The sequence below is a fragment of the Phasianus colchicus genome, chromosome 1 (genome assembly GCF_987193195.1).
Source record: "Phasianus colchicus chromosome 1, bPhaCol1.hap1.1, whole genome shotgun sequence".
NCBI lineage: Eukaryota > Metazoa > Chordata > Aves > Galliformes > Phasianidae > Phasianus > Phasianus colchicus.
Window position 1 is genome coordinate 79,698,389 of NC_143436.1, and position 26,170 is coordinate 79,724,558.

Consider the following 26,170-nt stretch of genomic DNA (forward strand, 5'->3'; position numbering starts at 1 on the left):
CAAGAGTGCTGAGAAAATTTCAGTGATGGGTCACATCAACTTAATTCTGGAATATTTTCAAAATACCAGTATTGTGCTGCTATTTTTCATGGTCAGATTTAGCTTTGCCTACTATAGATTGTCACTGGATGTATTTTATCCAAAGAGAACCTGCTTTCCATATCACAGCAGGTATCAGCAAGGTGTGTGTATTGTCATGGGCTCTCCTCTGAAACATTGTGCTAAGAGTATAATGTAGCTAAATCTGTAATGTACAGCTAGCCTTCAGGTCTGAACCTATGTTAAGAATTTTTCTGCCATGATGGCATGCAAATGCTATACAAAAGTCAAAGAGGCTCCGTAGGCAAAAAGCTCTGCTGTTTCTCTCCCTTTTCTGCAAGTGGAAAGACTGAGAAATCATTCAGCTGTCTGTGTTCTTTCTAGCTGGTTATAGGCTCGAGACATCAGTGCTGCTGAGAAAGGTTGCTCTTTCTGGGCCCTGGGATTTTTCTCCAGGAAAGGATTTCATGGATTAAATTAGCACTCTGAGTTCTGTTGCAAATTAAATGGGAAAGAGATGCAGTTTTCTAAGTACAGGTACATTGGAGCTGGCTGTACTAAGTCAGTCTTTTGATCTTAGGGCAACTCCAACCCCAAGTTAAACAAGTTAGTGGTTTTCAGCATATGAACTCCTAGCCTTTCCAGTGGAGACATGCATCTTAGTTTAGTAACTTCCAGCTTACCAGCAAGATGCTTGCTTTGTTGCTACCTTTTCAAAGTCTCTTAAAAGTATCCCTGTGCCCTTCCCCAGAGGTGTGCAGGACACAGATTGGAAGCTGCTGTGCTGAGCTAACCTGAAGGCAAGTGAAATATAGGTCACAGCAGGAAGGCTTTTATCTGAAAGGAGACAGGACAAGTACTTGGCAAGCTAGAGACAGAGACAGATTTACTGTTGTGGACTACAAGCTCTTGTGACTCCAGTCTGAGCCTGAGGATTTGTAATACTGTCATAGTCAGTTTCCTCTGTCACTACTAGCTTAACTTTTTATAACAAGAGTGGAATTTTTATTTGTTGCCATGTATTTTTTTCACAAAAATACTAAAATCAAAAAAGACCATTTTTCTGATGCCTGCAGAGCCTGTGACAGTAGCTTCAAGAAGACATACCAACTGTATGTCCCAGTTCATTTTCATTTTCATGGCAGACCCTATATATGCAGGGACCTTCGCCTGTGGCAGCTGACTGCAATACAACTGGCAATTGTGCAAAAATTAACCAACCCTACCCCCACAAAAGCCTTTTGTAGATAGTAAAGTAGCTGTTTGAATTTTAAACTTAGTGTTTTTCGGTCCTTGTAAGACCCAACCTCCTGTCTCTTAACCCAAACCTTTTTCCTAACTCAGCCATAAATATTTTTAAGCGTGCTTGCACGAATCCTAACTCTCAACATAAGGGCTCTCTTGGAAGAAAAAATGATCAGTGTGTCAGTTAAGATTATTTTTTTTAATTGTATAAATGTTAAAGAGAAAAAAAAAAAAAGAGGAAAGCCCTACCAAAAATGCTCCATAATGTGTGGGCGAAGGCCCATGGATGAAGGAATTGCAGGTTGCCTTATACTGACTTTTGGACACAGGTTTGATCTAGAGAAGGCTTACTGGTGGAAAAAAAAGTAAGCCTTCCTTAGACTTCAATTCACAGTCAATCAAGGCAGATATTAAAAGGCATCTATCTATCTTATCTTTGGATCTTTATTCACAAGGCAGACTAAACCATTACTGTTTACTACAAATATCTATTGGTGCACTTCTTGGTTTGTCATTCACGTCTTTATGAACTAGCTCTTCTCCTCACTGCTTTCTTTAAGATTGAATCCAACCCAGCAATGGGAGGAAAGTTACCTTCTCGTTTGCTAACCTTGCAGTGCTCTGAGCTTATTGAGATAGTACTTACACTGAATGATCTTTAGGGTTTTTGTTCACTTAATGCTAACTCCTGTGCTAGAATTATTTTACTCTATATTATACAAAGACTGCCAAGAACAGATCTCTGGAGCTAAGTGCTTGTTTTAGCATATGGGTTCCTCAGAAGCACCCTTTAGTCCTCAAATTCAGTAGCTGCATCTTTAGATATTTTAGAAAGGCAAGCTACTAAATATGGCCCTCTCTTGAATGCCTGGAGTAAGGATACAGTGTCTGGAATGAAACTGGTAGAAAGTTACATTATTAAAGGAGGTTAAATCAGTGTCATGGGCCAACAAGCTGGAGAGACAAGTAATTCATATTGATTGAACCAGACTTTACCACACATTCATTAAGAATATTACATTAAAAATCCGAGGCATACATTTTGATTTTGCAGCAGATTCTTTGAGGATGTGAGACAGTTGCCTAGCAACTTCTGGATTCATCACCCTTTCATTAAGTGTTGTATTTAACACTTTTCTTCCACTACTTTGAATTTAAAATCTTCCCTGAGTAATCAAGCCAGAAACATATTTAACAATAGTTCTGTATTGTTAGCATAAAAGATGTCCTCTTTTTACTTCCTTTACCTATCAGCAGTAGAGTCTAGAAGAAACATATCTGACTCCCTTGTTATTCCCTTGTACAATGCTGCATGTGAAACTGCAGTGGATGCTTTTGCCCTGAAGAGCTCAGTCTGGAAGAAGCTGGCCTGAGATGAGCTAACAAATATAGGACTTAGCAGTTGTATTTTAAAGGAAATTTAGCAGTAAATTTTAAAGGAAAAAAACTTTGGAGCCAACACTATTGAAAGTGAAGCTTTGGCCCTTATCAGTTAAATTGTGAAAATGGTATTTTCAAGACCACAACAATTCATATATTTTAGTGATATATGAAAAAACCAGATTCTGGTGGAACTTACTGGTGGCACTGTTTTGTGACAAACTCCTATTGGCAACTTCTGTAACTCTGAGCCTCCAAATACAGCCCTAGATTTCCTGTCAGTTTGGTGGAAGCAGATGGTTTGAAAAAAATGCTTTTAAAAGTCATTCCTAACCTTGACACTTTCTTATGAAAGCTACTTTGTTATTATTTCCCTTTCTAACTTCTCTTTCATTTCAGTAAGTACAATAAACAAATAAATAATACTTCAGGATACCTTGTCAATTTAGTTCAGAAGTTTTTCAGTGAAATACTGCAAGGGGTGATTGCCATTTCAAGTTGATTAACTGAGATTGATCAATCTATTTCACTCTCCTTCTATCTACAGTCTTTTGACCTCCAGTAAGTGAAGTAAGTGTAAATCCCGTGCTCTGCATGTATATGCCAACTGAGTCAGAGTAAGAGGGTGGGGTAACACTGTAGATTAATTACACGGCAAAAAAGGAAGCAAGAAGGGACACATAGATACCATCTGCATAACTTCCTGGGAGGAAACTGCTAGTATGCACTTAGGTAAATGGCTGAGAACAGAGTGATATGGGACTGTGCTATCAGTAGTGCTTGCTGGCTTGGAGAAAGCACTGGCATTTTCCTGAATGGGGCTGTATAGGAAGTGTGCTCTAAGTCCTGGCATAAAAGCAGAATTTACCTCAGCACTCTGTGACTCAATCTGTAGTCCTCCACTAGGCATCAGAATAACCTTTAAGGCTGTATTTGATCTGTGGGATCAGAAACTGGGAGAGAGGCTGCAGGGCTGTGCTGTGAGCACAGGAGGTAGTGGGGCTAGAGAAGAGGAATGTGTGAATATCATGCACAGCTCATGAGAATTTACAAGTCTAGTGTAATATAGAGAGTGAGGCCTTGCTTAAATTGCATCTTAACCTGGGGTGTATTTAAAACCAAGATGCTTAAACTTGTGCCAATACTTATGTGGGCACTTGTTTCAATTTAATTTGATTAAATATTTAAAGCATAATGAAAAAGGCTGTATTAACATGGGGGAAAAAAGGATCTAAGTTGTTTTTCCTGTGGACAAAACCTTCCTTCTCAAGTTTTCAATTCTCACGTGTAACTTACTTAACAATTAATAATCTTGTCATTTCATATCTGACATGTGGCGAGGAAACAAAAATAGAAGCTCAGAATAGTCAGTGAAAGTTCATGCTAAAATACTTAGCAAACCCTATTGGATTCATACAAATAATATCAGTGAGGTCATATATTCAGCTGGGCACATATCTTCCTCCTAGCCATTATTTGGCTGGGGAAGAAGCAGAATCTAGTATGAAGTCTGCAAAATCAACTGAGTTTTAATAAATTAAGGTTTGCAAAACATCACAACCAAAGAAGCATAAACTCCAAATTAATGAACACAGTCCTTCTGCAATTGACATTCCTATTATGTCACGCTCTCTCTTCACTTACCCCAAAGTATTGTGCACTATTTTCAGCAGCAGATAATAGTCCTGACCTGGCATATCTTACTGTACACTCTGCATATAAACAGTGGCAGGGAGAAGTGGACCATACATGGGAGTCGTTTTCTAAATCTAAGATGAGACAGCGTATGAAAAAGACATTGGAACAAAGGTATGATGAAGGGGTTATGCAAGGATCTATTCAGTTTGGAATGAATTAGATCCTTATTAGCACATTCTCTGTGCTTCCTTTGTAAAGTTAGGCAGGTATGATGCTATAGACCAGATGCCACTTTTGCTTAGTGTAAGCCTATCAGCTAGGCAGGCTATGAGCTGTATGCTATATGAGAACAGACCTTGTAGGCTGGACTTTGTCATATCTGAAGTAAGTGAAACTTGTTTCTCACATCTGTCTAATGTGTGTTTTCTTCTACCCTGGGAGCAGTGGAGTGAAGTGCAGCAGATGATAAATGGTACCCCAGTCTATATGTATCAGGACTGCAGCGTGCTCTCTGAGGGTGACACTGATCACTGGCTTCGCACCAACTGGATTTATCGGGGTGAGGCAGCATCTCGCATTTATGTGGAGCTGAAGTTTACTGTGAGAGACTGCAAGAGCTTCAAAGGTGAAGTGGTGACCTGCAAAGAGACCTTCAACCTCTACTACATGGAGTCTGAGCAGGATGTCGGGATCCAGTTCCGCCGCCCAATGTTCATCAAGGTTGGTAATGCTTGGCTGAAAGACCGTGTCACCTCTTTCAGCTTAAACTGGGTGTGTCTCGCTGGCTAGGGGAAGCCAGGAGAACCAGCATCTGAGGAAGGGAAAGGAATAAGTGTTATCCTTAGAATAAGCTTTGCCCTAGGTGCCCTCTCTGATACTCAGAGCGGCCTCTGCCAGAAGTGGCAATAGTTTTCAAATGAGATCAGACCTCCAATTCTTCTTAAATCCTTATTAAACTGGGCATAACTTAGATGAGAATTCTAAAGCATTATAACAGTGCCCCATTGTTACATCAGTTTTTAGAAACAGTAAAGCAGAGACCAAAAGAATTTCACTTGCCTTAGGCAATAAATCAAGAATAAACCAGGTGAAGAACAAAACCCAAATCAAATCCCTGTGCTTCTGATCATTTGCTCTGATTGTTATCAGATATAGGGTCTTTTTTTCTACATCTGGAGGTGTTGACTTATTTTAATGAAATTCTCCCTTGTGTAAGTAGTAAGTTGTGAAAATATTCAGCACTACTATTTTACCTGCTGTTCCTCCTGATGCACTGCTATCTTGTCATCGAAATATATGAATTACAGAAAAGGGAATGCCAGCTTTTTTGGTAGAGGAACTTCTATAACTATTTTCTATCCTAAAAGAAACCACAGACCTAGATTATTTGACTGCTCTTTCCTCTACAGTTTAAATGACATGTTATGAAAACAAAGAACTGTAAAAGCTACAACAGGAAGAGCAGGACTAGGGTAGCTGATTCCCCTCCTCCCCTCCCCAGTGCACTTCCCCTCTGGCTGGAGCCTACTGCACATATCTGCTGATACCTCCACAACCCCTAAATCTGCTTTATGATCCCACCACCAGAAGCTCTGCAGATTCTTTAATTGACCATCCAGCTACCTGGAGCAGGTGCTGCTCAGTAACAGGGAGGGGCCTACAGTGGAGAGGATTGTTTTTCAAAGTCTGCAGGAAAAAAGACCAGCCCACCTATAGTCCAGCTTTTCTGTATCACATCATGTCATGGAGGCCTTTCCCATCTGCCCACAGAAATTTGTCTCCCAGTCTCGTTTTTTTGGTGAGGAAGTGGAATGTAAAAGTGTGGAAGCATTTTTCACCCAAGTATTTTCAGTGTACTGAATACTGCATGATGAGCACCTTGGAGTAGAAGCTCTGATCTGCATCAAGTGCAGTTTGGAAACAGGTAGCTGTAATTTGCTGGTCAACTTCAAAAACACATCCCTAAGTGCTGCTGTGATTTTCTTGTATATTGATTTGCAAACAAAATATATCACAGGAGAGATTTGCTCCTGATTTGTTAATTTCTAGTAGGAGTAGTTCCTACAGACATCCAAGATCACAGATCCAGAACACAGTGTACTCTGTAAGACAGAGAATTACTGCAAATGAGTTGAAAGGAAACGGTGAAAAGTATGGAAGCAAGAGATCGTGGCAACCAGTCATTAACACTTCTTCCAAGAGCAAAGAAAGCATGCAGTGCACTGAGATTAGCAACAGTCAACCATGTCTGTGAAAGTACTTAGTGTAAAATATGTTTGACAGGCAAAAGGTATCTCAGAGCTGCTGCCTGCTTGGATGTTAAGCTGTTGTCTTTTTCTCTTTTGCCTAGCTCAACACTGTGGCAGCAGATCGAAGTTTCACAAACAGAGACATTGAATCTGGCGCCATGCAGCTGAACACAGAAGTGTGCCCCATTGGGAAGCTGTCTCGTCGGGGCTTCTACTTAGCTTTCCAGAACTCTGGGGCTTGTGTAGCAATGGTGTCTGTCCGAGTGTATTATAAGACTTGCCCAGAGACATTGCAAGGCCTTGCCCACTTTCCAGAGACACTAGCAGGTTTGGAGGGGCTCACAGAAGTGCCTGGTGTCTGCGTGGAAAATGCAGCTGAAGAAACGGGCTCTCCCCCAAGGATGCACTGCAGCACAGATGGGGAGTGGTTGGTACCAATGGGCCGATGCCTCTGTGTTGTGGGGTTTGAGGAAGTCGATGGGAGCTGCGTAGGTGAGTATGCAGACAGACAGTGGCTGTAGGCCATGGGAGAGATTCCAGGGAGTTGGAGATCAGAGTATCTGTAAGCACAAAGTGAGAGTAGGGGAGTTAGTGTGTCCTACCTCTCTCTTGCCTGCCCTCTGTGCCTGCCAGGCATTTCTAATGCCTTTTCTCCCCTGTGTAGCTTCTTTTCCAATTGTGATTTTCTCCTTATGTGTCAAGTGTAAGACTTGCAAACACCTCTCCACTCCCTCTTGGGCTTCATCCAGGAGCCTTCTGCTTTAGAGTTACTTTCTGCGAGCTGTAACTGTGTGATTGATACTGACTCACTCCACAACTGGTTCCCAAGCCTTAAATGGAAGCCTTGTTCTTTCAGGCTGATGGATCAGATGCATGGAACAGTGCTTGTCCTGTGACTAGAAAGCTGAGAGCCAAAGTGGGGCTGATTTCTCTTTTATGCCCCCTTCTGCTTGGACTGGGATGGTTCTTCTGCCATGGGAAATTGTATAAAGCACACTGCATAATACCATCTGTACCTGGTTCTTTTCTGAGGAAGAGCAATTAGCAGGCATAGGGATCACTATGGTACTCGAATGACAGAGTAAGACAGGGCTGTTGGAGCAAGCAGTGCAGGGCTCCCCTTTTCACTGAGGGGACAGGATCCAGATTCTTATTGCAACTACATGTGTATGTCAGGGGAGAGCATACATACTGTGATTTGGGAAGTGTGTGTTAATGCAGAGAGGGAGATAAAAACACATCTCTTCTGTTGTCTTCAAAGCCATGGAGCATAAGGCTGAGACAGTTCAGAAAACAGAAAAAGGAATCCATGCGTTGCTTCCAGGATAAGCAGAGCGATCTGTCTTTCTCCTCTGTTCTGCCCTCGTTTCACAACAAGGATTTGGTGCCCCTTTGAATCCTCACTTTTTGCCACTCACTTTGCTTGGAGACCTAGCAAAGGTTGAAACACAACATCCTTGTCCTTCTCCAGAAAACCCCTCTCTTATACAGCCCAGCCAGTTTTTCCACTTAGGTACTACAGAGCTCTCCCCGCCCTCCTGAGAGCACTCCCCTGGGAAGGGGCAGGGAAGCTGTCATGTCTGGACTGGCCCTGGCTCCTATCACTGCACAGGTTCATTTTTTGTCTCTGCTTTTATCCCACTCTGCCTCAGTACAGCTGTAACTTCAGTATCTTTTGTATGATCAGTAGGGAATAGGGAAATCTCTCAGGAGAAAAAGTGAAGAGAGAACCTTGCAGGGACAGGGAGAGGTAACTTCATGCCCCAAGAGCAGTGTGTTATTTGAGCATTAGAGGAAATGGTGAAGGTTGCCTTTTGGGGGACGTCTTGAGTTCCTTTCTCTTTATACAGATGTTGTGCAAAGGACTGGGAACAGTCCATATCAGGATGAGGAGTGAGGTATGGGCTTCTACTTATGTTCTCCAAAGATGAAGGACTTCCCCTTCAAACATGAACATGGGGACAGAATGGAGGAAGAAGACTTTCAGGCAGAGATTTCTAGTTCTGATTTTTGCCTTGAGCAAAAAGAGAATTAAAAAATAAAAATCTCTAGTATAGGACAGGTGGCAACAGAAAGCCAGAAGACCAGGTTTTGAACTAGTTCATTCAACCTCTTGGTTAATTTCCAGCTGTACAGAGTTCAGCCATCCCATCATCCCAGAAGAGTGGTTCCTGCCCAAAACATTACATCTCAACCTCTCACAGCTTTGCATACCTTGCTGTCAATAAGCCTAGACTTCCATGATTAACATCTTCAATTAAGTCGTTTACTGTGAACCCAAGAGGCTGGTTGTGCCTCTGGCTTATATTCTTGATGGGCTCTGCAGGGTGATGGGTGAGTGCATTACTGATGCTGAGCTCCATGTCAGCATTACTCTGGTGCCTGAAGGCCGCCTGATGCTTGCTGGCAGTTTCAGGACAGGAATACTGATAGGGAAGAGTTAGACCACTGCTTCCTTCTGGTGCTTGGGTGAGCAGCGCTAATCTCGCCCTTTCTCAGGCTTGTTTTTTGCATCTTGTTGCCTGGAGCTGGTCTGGAGTGGATGCCAAAGGATCCATGAAGCCAAGCGCCAAGGAATGAGAGAGAGATTGGAGTGGAGCTGATTTCCAGCCAGAGGCAGCTGCTGACCTCTGATGTCTAGTGACAGGACCCCAGGGAATGGCACGGAGCCACATCGGGGGGGGGGGGGGGGAGGGGGGGGCAGGTTAGGTGTTAGGAAGCGGTTCTTCAGTAGAGGGTGAAAAGGCTGCCCAGAGCAGTGGTCACGGCCCCGCGCTGTTGGAGTTCAAGGAGTGTTTGGATAATGCTTGCAGACATAGGGTTTGAGTTTCGGGAGCTGCTGTGTGGAGCCAGAATACGGACTCAGCGCTCCTTGTCGGTGCCTTCCAAATCCGGATGTTCTGTGGTTCAGTGATTCTATGGCTAGCGCTCCTCCTCGCCTCGCTCACCCTGGGGGAGCCGAGGCAGAGACCGCCCTGTTTCTGCCAAGTGAGCCCGTAGCGGCCGCGCTCCAGGGAACTGCAGGTGGCAGCGCGCGGGCTGAACGCCTCACGGGCAGCAACGGCAGCGTGGCTGCCGGCCAGCTGCCGCGGGGCAGCGCCCACTCAGCCATTCACATGGCAGAGCCTGCCATACCCACCCCTGCCCAGCCGGGCGCTCCGGGGTAGGCTCCGCACCGCCTCCGAGGCGGGGCTGGCATCGCGTCCCTGAGTGGGGCCGCCGGTTTTCCGCCGGTTCTCCGCCGGCCCCGGCCCGGAGCCTTGGGGCACCTCCCCGGCGCTGTGCAGCCACCTGCCGGCCGTTGCTGGCATTGCGGCAGCGGGTGCGTGGGCCCCAGTCGCTGTGGCGGGGAAGCCGAGGCGCCAGGCGCCGACACCGCAGCACCTCATGCATGGGGCGGCGAAGAGTGCCTCGGGCGGGTCGTGGTGGCTGAGCCGGGGGCTGCGCCCTAAGGCGCCAGGGCCGCTCTCCCTTCGGACCGCGGGGCCTCGATCGTGGCTGCGGGGCTATGCTGTGCCTGCCGCTGCCGGGGCGCCGGTCTGGTCTGGCCTGGGCTTGTTTTGGCTTGTTTTGGCTTAGTTGCCCGAAACTCAATGGCCTCGTACCGCCCGCGGGGAGCTGCCCCCTGCTGTCCTGAGCCTCCAGACATGCTCGGGCCCGAGCCTGGCCACCTGGAGGCATACTGATGTACTACTGATCGTACAGGCGGCTGTGTGCCATCACTCCAGTCTGCAGCACCTGGCCCCGCTTGGTTTTTAGCGTAGACGTAGCCTAAGGTGATGTGACCTGATCAGGCAGACTGGTGCCTTCCCTGCTTCCCTGCCCCCTCCTAGGTTTCTCCCTTCACCCAGATGTTCCTTTTCAGTGCAGCCTCACTGCTTGAGCAGGGAAGTTGGACTGGATGATATCCAAAGGTCCCTTCCAACCTCCCTGCTCAAGCAGCATCCCTTGGAACATAGTACCTAGGACTGTGTCCAGATAGATCTTGAATATCTCAGGAGAAGGATACTCCACAACCTCTTTGGGAAATGTTACACTGTTCAGTCACCTTAACATTAAGCCTTTTCTTCTCCAGGATGAACAGGCTCATTTCCCTCAGCCTTTCTTCATATGAGAGATGTTCCGCTCTCTTGTTTTAATAGGCCTTTGTTGGACTCAGTCCAGGAGCTCTGTGTCACTGGGGGGCTCAGAACTGGACACAGTACTCCAGGTGAGGCCTCACCAGTGCTGAGAGGGGGGATGACCTCCACTGACCACATAGTTGAATGATGGTAGCTAAAAATGATAAAAACTGTAACCGGTGGTTCTGAGGTATTTTCTGAGGTTAGAAGGTAGAGAGACATACTTTAATGCAGCAAAGACAGTGTCAGATGTTGCAGTTAGAGAATGATTTGGCTGTATATTTTTATAGACTGGAAACAGGAAACCTACAACACATGTTCTCTTGTATTCCATGTTAGCTTCCTAGCCAATCACATTCACTGCTTTTAGGCAAACTGGTAATTATCTAGGTATTCCTTGTGGCCCTGCTAGATGATATTCTGGTACAACACTTGTAAAGATGCTTCTGCTAAATAGCCCACTGGCTATCTCGTATGAAGTTGGCAAGCAGTAGAGTCTGAAGAGTACAAGGACTTGGAAGCAGCCAAGTTTATAGCCTGACTGGATTCTTTTTCTTGTGCAACATTCTGGAGATTCCACTTCTTTGGTCTACAAAACCTTCAATAACATTGAGTCCACCTTGAGTTTGCGTCTCTTCTTTGTGTGCTCTGAGAAGATAATTGATATATGTGACCTTCAAGGATCCCTTCCAACCCAAATATTTCTGTGAACTAAAAGAATTGAAGAAAAGCAGGCATGTAAAAGGAGTGTTCAAGAAACTGAACAAAACTGTCCAATTGTTTCATAGAATCATAGAACCAAAGAATCTTGGATCAGAAGGGACCTTAGTCTAGTTCCAATCCCAGTGGGCCACCCACTGGGTCAAGCAGCCCAGAGCCCCATCTAACCTGGCCCTGAACACCACCAGGTATGGGGCATCCACAGCTTATCTCTGGAGCCTGTGCCAGTGCCTCACCACTCTCTGAGTAAAAAATATCCTCCTAATATGTAATCTAAATCTCCCCTCTTTTAGTTTAAAAATACCCCATCTTGTCCTGCTACTATCTGCTTGTGTAAAAAGTTGGTCAATACTGTTAAACTTATATTAACTTATCTCTTCACAGCCTGCCAGCGAGGATTCTACCGTCACTCTCTGGAGACTAAACGCTGCCTGAAGTGCCCCCCAAACAGCTTGTCCAATGAGTCAGGGGCTAAATTTTGTTCCTGCAATGCTGGCTTCTATCGGGCACCTTCAGAAGGCCAAAACATTGCTTGCACCCGTGAGTTGTGGCTGGAGAGAAAGAACTAAGAGTGCTTGGAAATAGGGATGAGAGATCAGAGAGGGAGAGACTGGGGGGAACAGAGGGCATAATTCAGAATGCACCAGCAGATGGGAAACTGCCTCCATACTTTGGGTATTATTAACTGGACCAAATACTTTCTTTCATGTTTCTTGTAGGTCCTCCCTCAGCTCCGCGCAATGTCAGCTTCTCCCTTATTGGCACACAGCTCAGTCTGTGGTGGCAGCCACCCAGTGACCACGGTGGGCGAAAGGACCTAACTTACACAGTCTTCTGTCAGCGCTGTCATTTCCAGTCATGTGATCCATGTGAGCCTGGTGTGGTATTCTCCCCAAGTGCTTCAGGTCTCACCAAAACTGCTGTGGATGTGGATGGCCTAGAAGCTTACACCAACTACACATTTGCTGTGGAAGCCCATAATGGTGTCTCAGGAATGGGACCTGCTCCACAAAGAACTGCTCCAGCTGTCTGGGTTGCAGTTGGACATGCAGGTTAGCAGAACCAGAGAGTTCTTCCTGCTCACCAGAAAAAGGAAGAGGAATCTCTGTGAATGTTTAAGCATTCTCCATCTTCTCCTTCTGTCTGCTACGTGCATTGGTAGGGTATGATAACTTACCTCTTGCCTCTGTCATGTGAAGTCCCTCAGTCGTATTTCTTGCATATCAAAGCAGCAGTAAACATTACCCGGTAAGAGCTATGAATCCACCAAAGACAGAACTGGGAAGGTTAAAGCTTTTCCTGTGATACACTGCTGTAGTCCAACCAAAATACTGTTACGTGTGTGACAGGAAGAATGGAGCCTATGACATTACTCAGATATTGCAAAAAATCAAACACAACAGAAATCCTAATGTAACTGAAAAGGCAAACTTTGAAAGCATGGAGAAATAAAGATGTTAAAAACATACTAGTTCTCCTTCACACATATGTTTATAGTTTGGTTTCAAGTCGTCTAGTTTGGTTGTCCTTCAGTACTTTCCAGAGTGCTGTGAAACATGATTATAGACAAGTGACATTACAGTTCTCAACAGCCCCTAGTACTTTCCTCAGTTCTGATTTAGTGACAAAATACAACTTCCTCTTTCTTCTTCCTGTTACTGTACAGAGGCAGTGTAGCTCTGAGCTAGGAAAGCAGAGCTGCTTTGACTTATCTCACCACTTCCTGTTGATGAAGGACAAGGAGAGAAGCAGTTTTGATACTTCAAACTGCAAACTGTTAAAAATTATTTTATTTATGAATATTATGCATCTGTGGTCACCTGAGAGATTTAGATCATGAAATTTCACAGTACACTTATGAAATGGAATTACATTCATAAATCACATAGGCTAGTGGTATTACTGTTGTTGTTGGAGTAGAAAATCCTAACATTTTGGTTTCAGTACAGTGCTGTGTTAAATGTAATTTCTTGAATCACTGATTTTGTTTTGAAGATGAAAGATACATACTTCTTCTGTTGGGGTAGATACTGTTGGTGAAGTATGCAATTCCAGTGAACTAATTACAACTGGAGACCACATTTTCTTTTCACTGTAGAAGAGAAAGGTGTGGCAGTGGTAATTTCTAGTTGGATAGTATGACCAGAGAAGAAAAGATAGTGCCTTGGATGGAGTGAGGGCTTATTTTGCATTGTTTGTATTTCATACTGATATTCTTCGTTTTCCACCCGGCAGCTCCAGTGACAGTATCCCAGTTTATTCTGACACAGAGGGATGACAGTAGTCTGTCAGTTTCTTGGCTCGCCCCAAGGCAGCGTAGCCGAACCTCAGTGGAATATGAGGTCATGTTCTTTGAGAAGGTGAGATCTGCCTCATCTGTTCTTCCCTCTTTCACCTAAAGTTATGAAAATGTCCTTTTCGTACTATGTTTTAGTTACTTGGCCTTGTTTGATTTGTGCAGGGAGAGGAGGCACGTTACACAGTGAAGCACCTTCTTGAGCCAAATGTCACTCTGACAGATCTTCAACCAGACACAACCTACCTGCTTCGTGTGAGATCCATCACACCCCTTGGGCCTGGGCCCTACTCCCAGGAGCAGGAATTCCGCACCCTTCCACCAGGTAAATACAATTATTGTATTGTTGTTAGTGAGGAACTCGCTTCTCCATCAGATAGTACATGCATATAGTATATGAATCTCTTTTTGTGTTCTACCAGCTGTAAGGCAGAGGAATCACACTCCTGCATTCCTTGTCATCAGGGCCAGGCCTTGCTGACAAAGCCTTATTGTGTACACAAAAGTCCTAAACACGGAGTCAATTATCTTTCATGCTTTCCCATATTCTATTTTACTTTCCCATTCAGAACTATTGTTCTCAGGTTTGTATGTTGGTAAATTGCTTACTATCCCTTCATTTAGCTCTCCTGAAAGATACTTTGATTCTGGATAGCAATGTTCCTAGTGCAAGATTAGCAAAATGATCAGCACATGTCTCCTTTTGTGTGGAAATTGCTAATGAAAAGAAAAACTCAAAGGACTTCACCACTATATTTTTCCTGCATTATTATTTCTACTGTATGTCGTTGAGCCCCTTAATGTGCACATGTCAATGACTCTATCCAAAAAGATGGTATGTGCTGTTGAAAAAAAAATCTCATCCAAAGTGAAGAAGATCAGACTACTAAAGCCACAGGGAAAACTTTCTTCTGCATCTAAGGAAATCACACACAGAGTCCGCATCCAACCTTCACTTTCCCTGGGTTACTCAGAGACTTATCAGTTATCAAAAGTTTCCAGTAACAGAATTTAGTCTGTCTTCATTCCACAAATTCACAGATCCTCCTTGTGCCCCCATGGATGTTCCCGATAATTTTAGAAATATGTTCATTGAAATGATGCCAATGAAAGCTTAGTTTTGTTGTAATGAAATACAGAAATAGAAAGAAAAAAAAAAAAACGCATACCTTTATTTTAATAAAAATTACATAAACAGAGTAAAAGCTGATAAAGATTTGTGACTCCATGATTGAAATATTTGAAAATTGGGCTTTTTTACACCGGGAAGATTTTCATGGAATCACAGTGCCAATTATAATAACATAAATGATCATAGGAGAGACATTGACCTGTTGGAGCACATCCAGAGAAGGGCCACAGAAATGATTAAAGGGATGGAACACCTCTCCAAGGACACACTGAGAGAGCTGGGGTTGTTCAGCACTGACAAGAGGTGGCACTGGAGAAACTTGATAGCGGCCTTTCAGTGTACGAAGAGAGGCTATAAGAAGGAAGGGGACAGACTCTTCAGCAGGGTCTGCTGTGACAGGACAGGGGGAAGTGCTTTCAAACTAAAGTAGGGGAGATGTAGAGGGGATATAGAGAAGAATATTTGTACAGTAAGGGTAGTAATGCACTGGAGCATGTTGCCCAGAGAGGTGGTAGAGGCTCTGTCCTTGGAGACATTCAAGGTCGGGCTTGATGTGGCTCTGAAAAACCTGTCCTAACTGATCTTCTGTTCGTTCCAGGGGATTTGGACTAGATGACTTTTAAAGGTCCCTTCCAACTCGAACGACTCTATGATCGTTAACCAATAGACTAATGTACAACAAAGGTTCTGTGAAAAATATAAGTATTTAAATTAAAATGTAGTAGATGTTTTTGATTATGAAGTGATATGCTATAGTATACTTTGCATCTTTCCCCGGGATTACATTTGTTTTTTAAATAAAAGTTGATCATCTTGTCATGCTAAGACAAATGTACTTTGAATATGAAAGAGATAAAACCTTGCCAGAAAGGTTTCATTTGGTGGGAGAGCTTCTTTGATGATACTAGAAGGATTTTTGCTGCAGTGGTCTAGGGACACTATTTGTATATGGAACAAAATTTGTAGGGAGAAGCAATTTTTAAATCTGAATTTGAGTATTTAAGATTCCTTAACTTCTTGCAGAAGAACTATGTACTTAAGAGCTAGTTATTGTTTTCTAGATGGTTTAATGAAAGATACTCTTTCCCCTTCCAAATCTTGCCTTTTTGATTTTATGAAAAAAGAACATTGGTTTTGCTTTTTTGATTTCTGCTTATCTAAGCTGGTGATTTTTAGAAATGTTAATGAATGAGTCGGCATCAAATTGAGCAACAGTAACAACTATTATTTAGGCATTATGGATGCTGACCATTGGACAGGATGTTAGGAAATGCTTCTAGACACTGTCCTTGCTTAAGAATCTGTCATTTATTGAAATGTTGTATCTAAATTTTCTTTTTTTCTGGTTGTTTTCTGGTTCCAGTTGTTTTCCTAAATGTCTTCAGGGAAGGTATTTAAAAAATGCAGATACTCATTAGATATGGATGTGAACACTCTTCATTACTGCATTTAAAAATAAATTGTTTCTTAAGTTACAAGAAATAAAGGCTTAAAAACACACACTTCAACAACAGAAATAATTTAGCATTTACTCTGATAAATTCAAATATACAGTAGTATGGAAATGGTTGGCTTCAGCTTAAGAGTATGTCACAGTTCCGTCCCAGTTTGGCCTGGTTCTGTGACTAATGGGGCAAGGGGGACCCACAGACCCTTGCCCCTAGAAAGGGGAAAAGTGGTAGGGAAAAGGTAGGGAGATAGACCAAAAAAAATAGTGGATAGTGGAATGTGAGATAACACAATATAATACAATATAGTTGGAATTGAAGCTAATAAATCAAGTAAATGAGAGACAGTGTCCAAAAACCAAAGGCCTTATTCTAATGCTGAAGATGAGATGGCTAGGGAGAGCACACTGCAGAGAAAAGTAGAAAAAGAAGGGCCAACCTCATGATTTCCAATCAGTTTTATCTTTCCCTCTGAATGGAAAACTGAAATGGAACAGTTATGTCTTCTGGGAGCTGTAGTTCTTCCCTTCTGAGAGAAGCACCTGGAACTACTGACAATCCATGGGACTGTAGCATTAATTCTTTAACTACCAGTGCAGTGCATGATGTTATGATGTGGAATACCGATAACAAAAATCATAAAAGCACAATGAAGTCTAAATGAATGAACAATACTATAGGATTCACATCTGGTCACTCTGCTGCTTGGAAGACAAATCACCATAATTCACCTAATACAGATAGCTGGTGGAAGCTGGTTGCTGTGTTCCTGACAAATAATTCTTGGTCTTTTAAATGACATGGCCATTCTCTTTATCTCTGCAGACACAGGAGCTCTTTCTGGTGGAGTCGTAGCATCTATTATCTTTGGAGTTCTGCTATTTATTGGGCTGCTTCTGGGAATTCTGTTCTTTCGACGAAAGTAAGTGTTGAATTTTGGAGTTGAAAAAGATTTAGTGTAGGCTATGGGAGCTTAACACAAAGTTAAGAAAGGAGAAACTGATCTCTCAGAGGAAGTTAGACAAGTTAGTTAGAATTGAAAGAGGGAGATCAGCATGTTGCAATAAGATGTACTGATTCTCAGTAAGCAGCAATTTTGGAGGGGTTGAAAAATCAAAAATCCGTATCATACTTTAAATTACATTACATACTACATTTTATTACATATTTATTATATTTATTACATATTACATTAAATACTTTAATGGTCACCTACCCAGATACAAAGTTTTGCTTCCTCTTTAAGTGTCTACAAAGTTTCTATTGTTTGTTTCAGATCAGTTGTTGTATTGAAAATGTACAGAAAATATGAAATAAATGGAAATTAATGGATATTAATAAAATAAATGGAAATTGATGTAATTCATCAAGGATAGAACAAAACTACCTGTATGGAAACAAAGCTCCATTTCTAAATGTACAGGAGACACTGCATTTTCTTGCCAGCTGCAAGAAAGAGCTGTGCACTACCCAGAGATCTATGCCTGACCAACTAGGGCAGAGTCCATAGAAGACTTGCTTTTCTTTTTGCTGTCTGTTAATCATTCGAGTTTCATGACTTCTTGTGTTTCAGGAAGACTCACCGCAGACAGGCACGGCCTGATTACAGCACTTCAGGCTTTGATCGAGGTGAGTTGGAACCAGGGAAGAACCCAGAATAGATTGGAAGGAATTAAAAGAATTGGGGTTTCAAATATCACAAGAGCATGGCTTTTCTGTTGCAATATGTCTGTTTCTGTAATAGCAGTATTTTCAGTGTACGTTTGGTATATTTGTTTACTTCTCTTATTGGAAACCTGTGTATTCATCTCTGCTTCTGTAGCTTTGTCCTACATAACTTGTCCAAGGTGCTGACAGGTTTATTAGCCCTTTTGTTTCCTTTACCTTAGAGAAGGTCTGGTTGAAGCCCTATGTGGACCTGCAACCATATGATGATCCCAGTAGAGGGGTTCTGGAGTTCATTAAGGAACTGGATGTCTCTTGTGTCACTATGGAGAATGTGATTGGGGAAGGTGAGTTTGTTGGTCTTCTCTTCGTCTTTCAGTTCTCTCATGCTGCTGTTCACCTGCTACTCTTGAGCTCATCTGTGACCTATTATTTCTATTTGTTCTCAGGGGAGTTTGGGGAGGTCTATCGTGGGTCTCTGCGGCTCCCAGGGAAAGAACGTATTGTGGTTGCCATCAAAACCCTCAAGTCAACATATTCAGACTCACAATGGTGGAACTTCCTGCGTGAGGCAACAATTATGGGGCAGTTCAATCACCCAAACATCGTACATCTGGAAGGAGTTGTCACCAAAAGTAAGAATGTGGGAAATGTTCCTGGAATTACAGTAGAAAGTGGCACGTTCCTAGGAACATTCTTAAGAGGAGGTTATGTCAGGGAGGCTATGTTGGGCAAATATACATTGTTATGTTAGCTTATGGCAAGAAATGAGGAAGGGAGGAGAGTTATGGATTTCCAGAAAAGTCTGGAAGTGTAATCTGGAAGGTAGTGTTAGTAAAGATCTTGGGTTGGTGAGTGGATATGAGGTTGGAATAGTGTAAGGGATGGTGGAAGGTTATGTGCATGACACAAGGAGAAATACAAAATCACTGGAGGAGTTCTAAGGGGAGGGACATCTATCTCACTATGCCAGTGGAACAGGAATCGTGGTTGAGGTTAGGTATGGTTCTCTGTTTTGGGGGAGTATGGAGAGCATTGAAAAAGGAGAACTGCGAAAAAGGTGACACTTTAATGTTTTCTTCAAGGAAGGCCAATGATGATCATCACTGAGTATATGGAGAACGGAGCGCTGGATACCTTCCTCCGGGTGAGAGACCTTAATCTATAATAGGCTTGTGTACTGCTAAAACTTGCACTTGACCTGGATTTAGGACCCTAAGAGAAGACCAGAAATAAGACCTAGACATCCACATAATTTTTGTTCACTAACATTTCCAGTCTCAAGCTGAAGCTTGACACCATCCAATTTGCTCAGTAGCCAGAATGCTGTCTTTGGCAGTTAAAATGCAGGTGCCTAGTGATGACTCGAGACCACCACCAGTGTCTTAGTGTGAACCTGTGGGGTCCCTTGGGCTACAGCACCATGTTTTACTTGTTACCACTGCACTCTTTTTCAAGTTGATAAAGTCAGTATCTAGAAATCAGCAGAGTGATGTTACTTTGGATGGCGTCCTGTGCAGCCTGGTCAAATATCAGATGTGGAGGTTGGCAGTCCTGCCTGCGGCAGGGGAGTTGGAGCTTGATGATCCTTGAGATCCCTTCCAACCCAGGCCATTCTATGATTCTATGATTCTGTGACTTGACCAGGTTTTCTCTCACTTCTTCCATGTAGGAGAATGAGGAAAAATTTAGTCCTGTGCAGCTTGTGAACATGCTGCAGGGAATAGCCTCTGGCATGACCTACCTTTCAGAACACAACTACGTGCACCGGGATCTGGCTGCTCGCAACATCCTGGTAACACGCAGCCTTCAGTGCAAGGTGTCTGACTTTGGTCTTTCCCGAATATTGGAGAATGATGCAGAGGGAACATATGAAACCAAGGTAATGCAAAAACAGTCTCTGGATGGATAAGGTCTCAGTCTTGTAAGTGAGCTGCACTATTGGGAGATCGGGTTTCTGCCAGGTAAGAATGGCAGAATTTTTTTGTAATATGAAACATGGAGAATTTGGAGGAAAAAATCTCTATAGGAAACCCATTATAAAATTGCAAGTCATTATGTGATGGAAGGTGGTGCTTTTCTATTGAATCCATGTTGATTCTGTTTGCTAAGAGAATAAGTACAGGAAATGTAGTTTTTGAAATGAAGCAAAATAAGATGTCTGATATTTTGGACTCGGTTAATAACATCTAGCTATGAAGACAGCCCTGCTGTGAGCAGGAGTTTGGAGTAGGGAGATGTACAGGTCCCTTTCAAAGAAAGCTCCAGTGATTCTAATATCATGTTTCATTGCAAGTAGGTCTGTTACTGGCATCAATATCTTACACCCACAGCAGTGGTTTTGTGGTTTTGAATTCAATTGAACAGAAGGCTTAAACTCATTCACTCTACAAGATTATTTCTGTCTTTTTGTCAAATTTCCCCAGAGTTGATTACACATCACTTTAAGAGAAGAGGGCCCAGTCTAAGAAGTAGTTCGTGAGTTCTTTGCATGAAAGCACTGGAGAAGCGTAACTCCATGATACAAACTGGATACACTGTCTTTTCTCTTTTACAGGGTGGTAAGATTCCAATCCGATGGACAGCCCCAGAGGCCATTGCTCATCGGATTTTCACCTCAGCCAGTGATGTCTGGAGCTTTGGAATTGTCATGTGGGAGGTGCTATCATTTGGTGACAAGCCGTATGGGAATATGACCAATCAGGAGGTAATGTACATTGAGCTCTCGTGCAATTTAAGGATATACTTAAGGAATTATTTAAGGTTATTATTTAAAGAATGTAGACCGTACTTGTTCTTCTTCTACATGCAAACTTGCCATTCATCTGAATGCATAACTACTTTCTCCTTCCCTGCTAAAAATCAATGTGGCCAAGCTTTGACTTGGGCAGTAACAGAATCATTTGGTTCTCACTTCTAAGGAACATGTGCCCTGAATCACAAATGGAACTAAGCTAATAAAAGACTGAAACCAGATATGTATTTCTCTTCACATTTTGACATCCATTATGTTTTCTTATCCTTTGCTGTCCAAACCCTACGTTATACATACGTAACCTGCTTCAACCCCTTCCATTGCTGCATAATGGTGAACTGTCTGCTCCCAGCCCCCTGGAGGTCTCTGGTCCTTCTTTTACATCTGGACAGAGTTTTGTCTGTTCTCTGTGCAGGTGATGAGAAGCTTAGAGGACGGGTACCGGCTCCCCCCACCTGTAGACTGCCCATCCATCCTCTATGAGCTAATGAAGAGCTGTTGGTCACACGATCGAATGAGGAGGCCTCATTTCCAGGAGATTCGAGCACAGCTGCAACACTTCAGCTCAAGCCCCCATCTTCTCCGCTCTGTTGCAGACTTTGATCCCAGGTAAACAGACTGGCATTGGAGGAGGAGAGATTAACTGGGAGATTTTTGCCTCCTGTTCAAACAGGAGAGGTGATGTTAGCAATGCAGTCTGGCAAGAGACACGTTGGATGTTCTGTGAGCAGAAGGTAGCAGTAATCTTTCCCTCATGCTGATGTAAGGCCTAGCCATGGCTCTGGGCAGTCTGATCTCCCTGCAGAGAGCAGATTAGCGGCCTAGCCCTGGTAGAGAGTTTTCTCTCTCAAGCTACTGCCTCATAGTACTGATCACTTAAGGTATTTGCCTGGCTAAATGAGGGTTTCATCTGCTTTTAGGGTAACGCTCCGGCTCCCAAGCTGCAGCGGATCTGATGGTATCCCCTATCGATCTATTCCTGAGTGGCTGGAATCCATTCGCATGAAGCGTTATATCTCCAACTTTCGCACTGCTGGCCTTGACACCATGGAGTCAATTCTGGACCTCACTGCTGAGTAAGGACAGGCTAAGTTTCCACAGCACACACCAGGCTATTTTGAAAACAGCTGTATCTGTCATGCTGTCTGAACATGACAGGACATCACATTTACTTGTAAGGCTTCTTCATCCTTCTTTATGTGGTTAAATGGAAGTGGAAAAGCCTATTGCCCTGTAAGGGAATGAATAGCCAAAGCTGTGAGACTGTTTCCCTCATTGCCCATGCCTGAGCCTTACTGGGGGCCTGAGCTGCTCTGAACTCCTATCAGACACAAGAGAGCAAGAAGAGACATCAAATAATTCTCTAACCTGACCATTTCTGCAGTCTCACAGGGCTTGATTAGAGAATTTTCTTGCTTGAACTCGACAGGCTAGTGACTTTTTCCCTGTTTCAGCTAGGCACAGTTCCATCCTAGAACCAAGTCCTTCTGGGCCCTTTAGAAGATCTAAGGCCAGATGCTTTACCAGCTCAGACTTTTTCTGCTGTAGGTTTGGGAACATACGACCAAGTATAAACAGAGCAGTTACATAAAACAAATGGACAGGTACAGTCCAGGGACTCTACTAAAGAGTTGAGACATGGCCCATATCAGAAGAGGGCATAGATGCAGTCCTGATTTTATAGGAGCATAAGCCTAGTCACAAGGTGGAAGAATCCAGTTGACTGGGTGGGAAGGGGAAAGTAACGCCTGGATGTTTCTTCTCTCTAGAGAAAAAGGGGTAGCAGGAGGTACTGAGGGAAAGGAAGCTTTCTGAACTAGTGCTTAATAACTGTTTCTTGCCTTAAGCACATCCTAGTCTGCAAGGCACGAGAAGAGCAATTCATTTTTTCCTTTCTCTTCCCATTTCCTTCAGGGACTTGAAACAGATGGGAGTGTCACTTCCAGGCCACCAGAAGAGGATTCTGTGTAGCATCCAAGGCTTTAAGGAGTGACCAGTTGTTGCTCACTCAAGCTTGCCAAATGCTGTCTTACCAGATATCACTTGGAATCATTCCTATGGCAATTGCTTCCAAATGAGTGACTGGGACAAGATAAGCAAAACAACCAGGACTGAAAAGACTTATGAGGCAACACCACCTGCTCTCATTTCTGTTTCCCCTTGCTTCAGCCAGCAGTACTTTTCAGAACACTGGTCTTAGAATCTGTTCTCAATCCTGTCTTCTACTGTTAGTTCTGTGCAGCACGGAATAATCCCTGTAGTCCACATAATGGACTTTCAAGCCAGATAATCACATGGAAATATAAGGATACATACAATTGCAGGGTGGGGATTGGGATAATGTTTTAAGATTGAAAATGAGGATGCTGTGGGACCTTCAGAAAACATACATAAGGATGCAGACAGAGGTTGGGCACATTCACTCCCTGATGTACATTCCTTCTCATTTCAGCAGCCTTCTGTTTTATTTCACAATAGGAACAAACTATTCAATCTTTCACAAGGCTGCTGCTAGGGGATATATTTTTAAATTAAGCTATTCTTGCTTTAAACATCACCAAGTCATGGTGTACTTTGTTCTTTGAAGGAGAAGTTGGGAGTAGCAGCGCACCCTGCTGTAACCTTGGCATGTTGCTTACTTGCACATGTACTTCAGCGGAGTGATTTACCTCTCTTCAACCTGCTTAATACCTTTACTTGTTCCATAGACACAAAACCTTGTAGGTACCAATTTTTCTCTGCCCCTTTTTTGAAAGAGGGACTGAATAAGGTATTTGTAACAGAAAAATGTAGAGGTGGTCTGTCATTCCTTCTCTGTGAAGGAAGTATTATTATTTATCAGAACTCAAGACAGAGGTGCTACAGACTGTAAATAGTATTTTGTAAATAAACTTGAGGCAGAGCAGGTTGTGTGTTGGTGTGCTTTGGCTTATCTCAAATAATTTCGGATATATGTATAGAATAGAATATATATATTCTATTGCTCTAGAATACATGTAATAATTTCCAGCAGGTGATTACATCCAATTTTTGTTGTTTCAGACAAGCTTAAGGACTGGCAGCCGTGTAACTGCAGATGTGCAAATGCAGTTGCATTATGACAAAGGGATGCATGTGCAGCTGGTCACTTCAGACATTTTTCTTTAAACTGATTTCCTGCTGTAATGTACAGCTGTAAACCAAGTCCATCTTTGTACAGCTCCTGTGTTTACCCCTAAACTGTGAGAAATACTAGAAGCTACTCATGTAGTTCAATGAAATATGTGAGTAGTACTTCCTTTTGCTGCAGAAGAAAGTATTCAGGTGAGAAGAGGGGGAAAAAGTAAAAATCACACTGCTGGTCCTAAGACTTCCTCAAAAAGCAAACTGGACTCTCACATCATACCTAGGGTGAGTTGGCTGTACTAACCTTAAGATATTTCTAAGCACTTGTGCTAAGTCAAGTTTTGTGAAGATGGTGAGCACTAGCCAGTCAGCAATCAGTTACTTGTAGATAGGTGTGTTTCCATAATTGTATAATGCTCCAAATTCTTAAGGGTTTAAATTGCCATCCTCTTTCTGTGAAGGTCTTGCTTAACCTATGCCTACAGAACATCTAAGAAGCACAGATCTAAAAAGATGCAACTTAAGGCAAGAAGAATGGTTTCTGTTCAAGGTGAGAAGCAGCAGAGCATAAACGAGAAACCACAATATCCATGTATCTCAGCCACTTGAGTTCATGCAACTAGAGTAAGTCACTGCCAACAAGAAAAGCTTGTATTATGAGTCTTGTTAGTATATCAGGAAGTTCAGTCTCAGTAATAGATATTTTTAACATGAAGCATAGATAATAAACTTGCTGCATGAACAGTGTCCAAGCTAGATGGTAAGCTTTGATGAGGCTGACAAAATAAAAGCATGTGTCATGCAAACATAAGCTTTAATGTAACCTTACAGAAGATAGAAAATTGGTATGAGTAGTTGCTACAGCAGGTTGTTGTACTGCCATTTAGAGGGACCTTGGCACATGGAAAAAAGGGAAGGGAGGAGTCTTGTGAATTTCAATAAAGGGAAATGAGGGAAATGAAGAGCCCTGTAACAAGGGAAGTGTAGCCTCTTGCACCAGTACATGCTGGAGGCTGACTGGGCAGAAAGTGTGAAAGTACCTGCATGTTCCACCTTCAGCAATTTGCACATCAGTCAGTAAAGCACCCTGGCAGCAAAGGAGGCCAACACTGCCTAGACTGCATAAGAAAATGCATCATGAGTAACTGGAAGGGGCCTATTCTTATTAGAATCATTTAAGTTGGAAGGGATCACCAGAGGTCATTTAATACAGCTCCCCTGCAATGAACAGGAACATTTATAGCTATATCAGAATCCTGTCCAGCCTGACCTTGAATGCCTCCAAGGGCAGGGCATCCAACACATCTCTGGACAACCAGTTTCAGTGCTTTACCATCCTTACGCAAAAGACTTCTTTCTTACATATATCCAATCTAAATCTCTCACTTAGTTTTGAAACCATTTCCCCTTGTCCTGTTACAAGAAATCCTGCTAAAAGTCTGTCCCCTTCCTTCTTATAAACCCCCTTCATATACTGAAAGGGTTTCCCCAGAGTCACCTCCTCTGTGCTCAACATTCCCAGCTCTCTCATCTGTCCTTGTAGAGGAGGTGTTCCAACCCTTGGATCATTTTTGTGGCCCTCCTTTGGATGCACTCCAACAAACCCACTTCTCTCCTGTACTGAGGACTCCACATTTGGACACAGTTCTCCAGGTGAGGTCTCACCAGCACTGAGCAGAGGGGCAGGATCACCTCCCTCGCCCTGTTGACTGTGCTGCTTCTGATACAGCCCAAGGTACGGTTGGCTTTCTGGGCTGCGAGGGCACACTGCTGCCTCATGCCCAGTGGCCATCCACCAGTACCTCCAAGTCCTTTTCATCGGGGCTGTGATCCATCCTTTCATCCCACAGCTTGTGCTGATAGCAGAGATTGCCATGACCCAGGTGCAAGACCTCGCACTTGGATTTATTAAACCTCATGAGGTTTACCTGGGCCCACTGCTCAAACATGTCTACGACTCTTTGAATGGCATCCTGTCCTTTGGGTGTGTCAACCGCACCAAACAACTTGGTGTCATCTGCAAAGTTGCTGAAGGTGCACTTGATCTTCCTTTCCCCCTCTCCTCTCTGAGGAGAAGTCTAGAGTGTTTTGTCCAACTCTGGTACAAGGACATGGATTTACTGGAACAATATCAGTGTAAGGTCAGCAAGATTTTGAAGGGATTACACAATGGGAGCACAACATTTTGGCTTGCCTGGGCTGCACTGAGAGAAGAGGAATTGTTTTAGGCCACATATAAATTATATAATACAGTTAATGTATATAACTAACAAAACTCATTTTTAATTTTTTTTAAAATTAAAACATAAAAAGTGAGAAAACAGAACTAGTGGGATATTTGACCTTGTTTTTGTGAAACTAAACTAATGTATCAGTC

The 26,170-nt window shown here is 43.1% G+C and overlaps 1 protein-coding gene across 2 annotated transcripts in view; it reads left to right on the forward strand.

Moving 5' to 3' along the window:
• The window catches only part of EPHA1 (EPH receptor A1), a 35,215-nt gene extending 11,601 nt beyond the window's left edge, over window positions 1-23,614 (forward strand). For both annotated transcript variants that reach the window (XM_031610221.2, XM_090149313.1), the window contains exons 3-18: window positions 4,747-5,022; window positions 6,653-7,043; window positions 11,777-11,932; window positions 12,112-12,444; window positions 13,628-13,752; window positions 13,854-14,013; window positions 17,094-17,190; window positions 17,842-17,897; window positions 18,158-18,280; window positions 18,383-18,568; window positions 19,019-19,080; window positions 19,606-19,815; window positions 20,491-20,640; window positions 21,104-21,297; window positions 21,609-21,764; window positions 22,603-23,614. In XM_031610221.2, coding sequence (XP_031466081.1) covers window positions 4,747-5,022; window positions 6,653-7,043; window positions 11,777-11,932; window positions 12,112-12,444; window positions 13,628-13,752; window positions 13,854-14,013; window positions 17,094-17,190; window positions 17,842-17,897; window positions 18,158-18,280; window positions 18,383-18,568; window positions 19,019-19,080; window positions 19,606-19,815; window positions 20,491-20,640; window positions 21,104-21,297; window positions 21,609-21,764; window positions 22,603-22,681 — 2,754 coding nt within the window. In that variant the 3' untranslated portion in view covers window positions 22,682-23,614. The remainder of the gene's footprint in view (window positions 1-4,746; window positions 5,023-6,652; window positions 7,044-11,776; window positions 11,933-12,111; window positions 12,445-13,627; window positions 13,753-13,853; window positions 14,014-17,093; window positions 17,191-17,841; window positions 17,898-18,157; window positions 18,281-18,382; window positions 18,569-19,018; window positions 19,081-19,605; window positions 19,816-20,490; window positions 20,641-21,103; window positions 21,298-21,608; window positions 21,765-22,602) is intronic.
• Window positions 23,615-26,170: the final 2,556 nt, after the last annotated feature.